General features: G+C 39.1%; 1 protein-coding gene across 1 annotated transcript; it reads left to right on the top strand.

The window, feature by feature from the left end:
- The first annotated feature begins 3,791 nt into the window (after positions 1-3,791).
- Positions 3,792-5,598, top strand: LOC141250861 (uncharacterized). The gene is made up of 5 exons (XM_073670125.1): positions 3,792-3,881; positions 3,971-4,612; positions 4,695-4,876; positions 4,982-5,069; positions 5,149-5,598. The coding sequence occupies exons 1-5, from the start codon at positions 3,792-3,794 to the stop codon at positions 5,596-5,598; spliced, it is 1,452 nt and encodes a 483-aa protein (XP_073526226.1).
- The last annotated feature ends 3,969 nt before the right edge of the window (positions 5,599-9,567 follow it).

Genomic DNA, 9,567 nt, shown 5'->3' on the forward strand with positions numbered 1-9,567 from the left:
GTGAAAGGGCTTGCTATTTTGAATTTTTTTCCAAAATGTACACAGAAGCAAAATAATGATGAATGTATAGATAGGCTAAAACTATTTACCAAAATGTACACGCGGGTAATAGAAAAGAGGTTCGGAGACGCTGGACGGGCGGGGTGTCAGAATTTACACATGAGACGCCGCCCAGTCCGGCGTCTCACATTTTTATATAAAAAGCAAGCAGCAGCTGCAGAGGCGTTCAAGGGTACAGACAATTCAGCATGCAAAATACAGAGGAGGGTAATACAGAGGGGAGGGTAATACAGAGGGTAATACAGAGGGGAGGGTATACTGTTGGTGTGAAAATTTGGTCAAGAGAAGCCGCCCAAGGGGGCGTCTCTTGTACTAGAGACGCCGCCCAAGGGGGCGTCTCTCCTTCCTGCATTCCACACAACTTCCTATATATACCCACTCCGTGTTACCAACACTTACCCCTCTCATTCTCACTATCAGAAATACTCATATTCATTCAGTATACAGTTTTTCTTCCAAGTATAATCTCTCCTTCCTTAGGAAAATTTCTCCACTCTAAACAAGTAAGTAAATTTAATTTTGTTATATTGTATTAATTTTGTTATTATTATTGTATATTAATTTTAGAATATCCTTTTAGGAATTTATTGTCAAATTTTAGAATGTCCTTTTACTATGTTATTCTAGAAGTTATTGTGTAATTTTATATACTAATATTGTTATTATTATTACATGTTAAATCAAAATTAATGTTCTTTTACGAGTTATTGTGGAATTTTATATATTAATATTGTTATTATTATTGCATGTTAAATCAAGATTATATATTAATTTTAGAATGTTCTTCTATAAGTTATTGTGTAATTTTATATATTAATATTGGTATTATTATTGCATGTTAAATCATGATTATATAGTAATTTTATAATGTTCTTCTAGAAGTTATTGTGTAATTTTATATATTAATATTGGTATTATTATTGCATGTTAAATCAGGATTATATAGTAATTTTATAATGTTCTTCTAGAAATTATTGTGTAATTTTACATATTAATATTGTTATTATTATTGCATGTTAAATCAGGATTATATAGTAATTTTATAATGTTCTTCTAGAAATTATTGTGTAATTTTACATATTAATATTGTTATTATTATTACATGTTAAATCAGGATTATATATTAATTTTAGAATTTTCTTCTAGAAGTTATTGTGTAATTTTATATATAAATATTGTTATTATTATTGCATGTTAAATCGTGATTATATAGTAATTTTAGAATTTTCTTCTAGAAATTATTGTGTAATTATACATATTAATATTGTTATTATTATTGCATATTAAATCAGGATTATATATTAATTTTAGAATTTTCTTCTAGAAGTTATTAAGAATAAAAAATCAAAATTGTTATATATCAATATTAGATTAAGAATAAAAATCAAAATTGTTTACCTAACGATAATATATGCTCATAAAATAACAAATTTTTCTATATTTCTTAATCCCATTGCTAAGATAGATATGGATGGGGATGGGGCTTCCAACTATTCGTGGATGTACGGGACCTCGTTCACAGGGTTACTTGCCGGTGTTGAAAATAGTGGAGAAAATCAAATTCCAAATTTTGCATCGTACGAGATCGCCGAAGCATCTACATTTGATGTTTCATATCATACACAGTCAAGGCCAGACATGGCAAATCTAGAACATCAAATACGTAACGAAACGGGTGCCATTTACTCTGATAGTTTTGGCATCGATCATGACAATTCCTCAGAGGAGGATGACGACGACAATGATGAACTTGTGGCAAACATGGCTAGCAAGGGATCCATTTCCAAACCATGATGAGCTTGTTGTTGGTCAAGTTTTTCACTCTTTGGAGGATTTGGAAACAACAATAACTAAATGGTCTGTTTTGAGGGGGAAGGAGTTCAAGGTTGAAAGACACTCGTGTAACTGGTACAGTGTGGTTTGTATGCAGAGTAATAGAGGATGCACATGGCGTCTATCAGCTCATTTAGTCGGTGGCAATTTGTGGATGATAAGAAAATACACAGGTCCTCACATTCCTAGTTGTGTAAGAGATGTCATGCTTACAGAAAACCGAAATATAACCGAGAAGTTCATATGTCGAGAGATTATTCCATATATCCGTGTGCAGATGACATTGCAGCCGAAGATGATCATTGCGATGATTCAACAGGCATATCAGGTGACAGTTACTTATAGAAGAGCATGGGCTGCGAAGCAGAAAGCAATAGCTTCAGTTTTTGGAGATTGGGAAGGAGCATATGCTGATTTGCCTCGTTTCCTTCTTGCGGTTCAACAACGCAATCCTGGTACTGTTGTTGAATGGAGTACAATACCAAGACTTGACGGTACTGTGCAGATGTTCAACGTGTGTTTTGGTCATATGGACCATGTATTCGGGGTTTTGAGCATTGTCGACCGCTGATTACAATTGATGGCACTCATTTATACGGAAAGTATAAAGGATGTCTCCTAATAGCAATGGGAATTGATGCTAACGAACAAATATATCCCCTTGCATTTGTAATTGTTGAGAGTGAAAATGGTTCAAGTTGGCCTTGGTTCATGGATGTACTAGGGCGTAAGGTGACACAACGTACTGGTTTGTGTGTTATTTCAGACAGACATCCGGGCATCTTGAAGGCTATGAGGGAACTAGAACGTTGGAAAGAGCCAGTTGCTTTTCATAGAATTTGTGTTCGCCATCTAGTTTTGAACTTCCACGTTAAATTCAAAGACAAGATGCTGAAGGATTTACTTGGTTCAACCGCATACGTAGATGAAGAGGGAGAATTTGATAGAAGGATGGATGCTATTGGCTTTAACAATCCACATGCAAGAAAATGGTTGGAAGATGCTGGAACAGATAAATGGTCTCTATCTCATGACGATGGTCATAGGTACGGTACCATGACAACAAACAAGTCTGAGTGCTTCAATGGGGTATTGAAGAATTGTCGATCGTTACCTATCCTTGGTCTTGTTGAAGCGACATGGTTTAAGCTGAATTCATATTTTGTGCAACGTGTTGCTATAGGAGCTGCACGAAGGCGGGAAGGATACTTATTTTCGGAGGCAATTGAGAACGTGATTGAGAAAAATATGAAGGCATCTCGGAAAGCACAAGTGACCGAATTTTATGTGACAAGAAATGTATATCAAGTGAGTGCTCCACGTGTTTATGAGTATGGAGATCGTGTAACATACGTCGTGGATCTACATCAAAGGACATGTACCTGCCAAAAATGGAGGAATTATAAGATTCCATGCCTTCATGTTTTAGCAGTGTGTCGTAAACGAGGCCTTGATTATAGTTTATATGTTGATCGATTCTACACTACGGAGGATCACGTGAGCGCATATGAGACGAGTTTTTATCCAGTAGGTGATATTTTGAATTGGCCAGTGCTTGACGAGCCGACATTGGTTCCAGACCCGAGCAAGCGGCGAGATCCCGGTAGGCCTACAGCAACTCGTATCCCCAATGAGATGGACAGAAACAGTGCTTCCGGAAAAAAACGTTGTAGGGCATGTGGTCAAATTGGGCACAATAGAAGGTCTTGTCCATCACGAGCAAGTAGCTCCGGTCATTAGATGTTGTTTTTCTTGTGTTAGTTATGTAATTAGATGTTTGTTAATGTAGTTGGTCTAATACTTATGCATTCCATTTAATTTGTTGTTTTTAAATTTAGAATGATTACATTTGATCATGTTATAATTTTTTCTTTCATTGACAACATTGATATAGCAAAATGGAAATTAACCCTGGTCCATTAACCTCTGAGGTGCTCACTCAACAACACGAGCATAGATCTTCAAACGTTTGGGAGAATGCAAATTACGTAAGTCTATAAATGGTTTGTTATCAAATCTCTCTTGTATTTAAATTCAAACTTAGTTATATAACTATATATATAATATGTCATTGCAGACAATGAAGCCTATCCATAACAGGCATCACACTCGACATTGGTATACTCCAGATCCTCGAGTGTTGATGTATATTACCCAAGCGGGTTTCTACGGCATATATCGTAGTGGTACCAAATTTGACCTGGATTCTGCGCTGATTACAGCGCTTGTAGAGAGATGGAGACCAGAGACCCACACATTTCACTTGGCTGTGGGTGAAGCCACTATCACTCTACAAGACGTTGCTCTGTTATCTGGCAGTCGTGTAGATGGGATAGCGGTGACCGGCACGGCAGCTCATCATTGGCCATCCGAGATTGTCCGTCTCCTAGGTGTGCCTGCACCTCCTAACATGTTAAAGGGTTCATCTTTGAATATGGGATGGATACGGAACACATTTCATCAGTTGCCTGAAAATGCGAATGATGAGATTGTCAAATGCCACGCACGTGCATACATATTAATGATGATGGGTGGATCAATGTTCTCCGATGCAAGTGGCACAGATGTGCAAGTACTATATTTGCCTTTGTTGGAGGATTTCGAAAAGGCGGGAAGATATAGTTGGGGAAGTGCTATTTTGGCAACCCTATATAGGCAATTGTGCAGAGCCTCACAAAGAGAAAAAATGGACATGGGAGGACCTTTGATCTTGCTTCAGGTTCATCATCCATACTTGATTATCAATTTGTTTCTTGTAATTAAATAGTTACTCTATATTCTCATTGATGACATGATTGTAGTTATGGGCGTGGCTTCGCATGCCGATAGGAAGACCAAAATTTGTTGGTTTCAAAGTACGGAATATTGACGAAGCAACTAGGAGAAGAGAGAGTAGGAGAATTGAAAAGATAACCCTTGGTGAAGGCTCAACACTCCCCCCATTTGGTGAACAGTTTGAAATTGGTGATCCATTACTTTGCAGGTAATTTCTATCGTTCAATCTCATTTCAAATTTATTTCTTACTAACTTATACATTGGTGATCCATTACTTTGCCGGTATTTCTTACCAATTTCAATTTAATTTAGGTGGATGAGATGTAGTTACAAGTATAATGGGAAGTCCAAGGATGTTGCATATTATAGGGATGCACTCGATAGACAACGTGATGACCAGGTTTGATATATTATATACATGATAGCTTATGATGATGTAAGTTATTTACAAATTTTCAAATGTGATATTTTGTACATAGTTTACATGGGAGACCTACACACCAGATGTACGAGGTCGTCTTCCAAACATTTGCACTTCAGGAGAAAATATTTGGATGGCTTTTGTCCCCTTGATATGCTTTGACATGGTTGAGTGGCATCGACCAGATCGTGTGATGCGCCAATTTGGTCATCAACAACATATACCGAGACCATGTGATAATCTCCCATTGTTGCATAAATTGGATCAAAAGGGGAAGCATGACAAAGATTGGGCATCAACACATGTGAAGTACATACGATTATGGGACCGACGTGCAGAATCTATTTTCGCTCCTAGAGTCAATGACTTTGACATTTCAAGAGTAGCACAAGAGTATATGAGTTGGTACAAGAGAATCACTCAACAATTTCTATCTCCACAGATTCGTCCACCAGTAGGACACTACCAACCAGTCGCTCCCGACTTGTACATGATGGTTAGTGTTTAATGCAATATGCTGCAGTGAAATGCTTAAATATCATTTTTACTCGTTTAATTGGTTTTCCTTTTATAAGGACAATATGTACCTCCGGAAAGGAGTGATGTGTTTGGTCATATGTCTGTCGACCAGTCATTTTTCTGGAGTCAAGAAGGTACAAGGGGAGCACCATATAGCTCTTATGGATATTCTGGAGGGTCTATGCCATCACAGTATATGCCGCAACCTTATTCACATCATCCAGGAGGATCTGCACCATCACAATCAATGCCACAACCTTTTTCTTCTGATGTCCCCCAGTCGATGCCCTCATTCACACCATCTTCTATGGCTTATGCAGTGCCTTCACCGCCTGTGACGTATCCGACACCTCCTCTCATGACTTCACATATGCCACCATATTTTACCTCACCTCCATCATCGTCTTCGTTTTGGCCACCAACATCAATTTCTCCATGTACCACTACACCCACATTTTCCCATTTCAGTGATTATTCATGGGCTTCAGAGTCTGCATTTTTTTCGTCACCATTTTCCTCATTCACACAAAACACATTCACCTCAACTAATGCTTCAAGTGCCTTCATTTCCCCAACAAGACCGCCATCTAGGGATTTTACAAGGGAGCATACAGAGTTTGATCCATCATTATCATGTGTGAGGGAGAAAAATGAGGACGAGACGAGGAGGAGGAGGATGAGGATGAGGATGAGGATGAGGATGAGGATGAGGATGAGGACGAGGATGAGGACGAGGACGAGGACGAGGATGAAGATGAGGATGAAGATCAAGATTAGGATGACTATTAAATAGATTATGTGTAAATTTAACATTTGTTTGAATTTTTCTTGGATATGATAATTATTATTAGTGTTATGAGATCTTATCAAATATTATTTTTTAACATACAATATTCTTTTATAATTTTATATAAAATGTTAAATATTTATTTATGTTATATAACTATTTTCTTATAAAAAATTGTTAAATATTAGTTTTTTCTTTCAAATTAAATAGTGAGAAGCCGGCAGGGCCGACGTCTCATGTATGAGAGGCGCCGCCACTGCCGGCGTCTCATACCCCAATAGCCACACTCCAAAGTCGCCACTCTAGCTAGCGTCTCCGACCCTTCAACCCCCCTCCAAACCTATACTATGTATACTTTGGTAAATATTTTTAAACTGTGTACATTTTCATAATTCTTTTTGGTTTTATGTATAGTTTGAAAAAAATTCTGCTATTTTCCATCCCAACTTCTTTATGATCTCCCTTAGGTGTTTTTGTTGATGAATTTGAATGTCTTCAGTCTTTTGCACCACTTGCAATCTGAGAAAGAAGTTGAGTGCTCCTTCCATGCTCATATCGAACTTGTTGCTCATTACATCTTTGAATTTTTCTACAAGCGACATGTTATTTGAGCCAAAAATAATATCATCAACGTATACCTGAACCACTAGGATGTCTCCTTTTTTCTTGGATAAAGAGTGCCTTGTCGATTGTTCCCCTCTTGTAGTGTTGGCGAGGAGGTACTCAGAGAGACACTCATGCCATGCCCTTGGTTCTTGCTTTAACCCATAGAGAGCATTGTCCAAGAAATACACGTGCTCTGGGTGTGTCGAGTCCTCAAAGCCTGGAGGTTGCTTCACATAAACTTCTTCGTTGAGCACACCATTAAGGAAGGCCGTCTTGTCGTCCATTTGAAACATCTTGAAGCCCTTATGTGAAGCAAAGGCAATTAAAAGAAGAATGGCTTCTAATCTAGCGACTGGAGCATAAGTATCCTTGTAATCGATCCCTTCTTTTTTATTGTACCCTTGTGCTACTAAACGTGCTTTGTTCTTTACCACAGCTCCTGAATCATCGAGCTTGTTTCGAAAGATCCAGCGAGTTCATATGATGGTGCAATTGGAGGACTTAGGAACTAGACGCCAGACTTTATTCCGCTCGAATTCATGAAGCTATTCTTGCATGGCTGCCACCCAATCTGGATCAATAATGGCTTCCTTGATGTTCTTAGTCTCAGTGAGTGAGACGAAGGTGTTGAAGGCACAAAGACTGGTCTCCTTAGTGGTTTCATCAAGTGCTTCGACGATTACCTCTAGAGGTACTAGTCGGGCTACACGAGATCAAGTGTGGATTCTAGAGTCAACTGGGGTGAGCATGTTCTCTAGAGGTTGAGCCCCTTTGTTGAAAGGCTCTAATGGGAGGCTTTGTACTCTGAGTGATGTCTGAATGGGAGGGCCCTTCATTATCATTGTCTGAGTCTGGGCATGAGAGAACTGAGGTTGTATAGGGAAGGGTGAGTGGGTTTAAGGCTTTAGGAGGAGGGTCTCAATCAATATCTGAGGATGCCTATAAGGGGGTGACTTCTGGGAATGGATTGGAGGTATTTGATGAAGAAGAATGGAACGTGCCTTCATCAAAAACTACGTGTATGCTTTCCTCGAAGGTTCTTGTTCTCTGGTTGAACACCCTGTACGCATTGCTTGCTGGGACATAGCCAAAAAAGATGGCTTCATCACTTCGTGCATCGAACTTGCCTAAATTATCTTTCCCATTATTCAACACGTAGCACTTGCATCCAAATACCCTGAAATGAGATATGCTTGGAGGGTATCCCTTGATCTTCTCGTACGGAGTCTTTCCTAGTGAAGGTCGTAGAAGGGCTATGTTGGTGATGTAACATGTAGTGTTCACTACTTCAGCCCATAGAGACGGAGTGACTCCACTTTGAAGTAGCATGGTGCGCGCCATCTCTACTAACATTCGGTTCTTTCTTTCAACCACTTCATTCTGTTGCGGAGTCCTAGGGACTAAGAAGTTGTGAGCAATTCCTCTTTCAATGCAGTAGTTCAGCATATCACCATTCTCCAATTCAGTTCCATGATCTGATCTTATAGATCGCACCTTCAGAGATAGAGAATTCTCAAGTAAGGCAACTAGCTCGATGAAGCGTGAAAAGGCTTGATCCTTAGAGCACATGAATAAGGTCCAAGTGAACCTGGAGTATTCATCAACGATCAGAAATATGTAGAGTGCTCCACCAGGGCTTTGAACACGCATTGGCGCATAGAGATCCATATGAAGTAGCTCAAGGGGCTTCTTTGTTGTGATGTCCTGCTTAGCTTGGAATGAGCTCCTAACTTGCTTTCCCTTGACGCAATTAGCACAGTGTGTCATGTTGTCTATCTTGATGAGAGGTAAGCCGCGGACTAGCTCCTTTGCATGTAGCTTATGTAGAAGATGTGGATTGATGTGCCCTAGTCGTTGATGCCATAAGTCGGTTTGATCTTTTATTGTAGCAAGACAAAGGTGACTTTTTGGGATGAAGTTGGAGTCGAATATATACGGGTTGTTAACTCGCTTTCCCCTTAAGATGATTTCCCCAGTAGCATTTCTCACAAAGCACTTCGAGTTGGTGAAAGTCACCTTGTTTGGTCCCTCATCACAGAATTGAGCTACACTTAAGAGATTGTAGCGAAGGCTCTCCACAAAGTTCACCATCTGAATCTCTATCTTGTCATTGAGATGTACCTTTCCATGTCCAATTATTTCTCTAGCTCTCTTGTCACCAAATGATACACTTCCACTGTCATATTCTTGAAAACTTTGTAGTCTCTCCTTGTCTCTGGTCATGTGACTGTCTATGTACCATTTGTCCCCGCTGCTCAAGTTTCCCTGCAAATAAGCAATCAAACTTTTGGAATGCATTGAAGCTCAGCTTTTCTAGGTGGATTAGCTTTCTGATTAGTATGAGGAGAGGTACTATGATCAAGCCTTTGGCCTTTAGATGAAGAGGCATGCACTAAGTAAGAATCATCATTCAAGCTACTCACTTCAAGTGTAGTGCGTGCGTGACATATATGCCTTTTTACTTAGCGCTTACTTCTTCTTGCAAGAGCGTATAGTTTGACCATTGTTACCACAAAATCTACACCATTCATTGTAATCCACATAATCGTATTTTCCCTTTCCAGG

This window comes from Phyllobates terribilis, unplaced genomic scaffold (genome assembly GCF_046119375.1).
Source record: "Phyllobates terribilis strain yellow unplaced genomic scaffold, ASM4611937v1 Scaffold_6259__1_contigs__length_45800, whole genome shotgun sequence".
NCBI lineage: Eukaryota > Metazoa > Chordata > Amphibia > Anura > Dendrobatidae > Phyllobates > Phyllobates terribilis.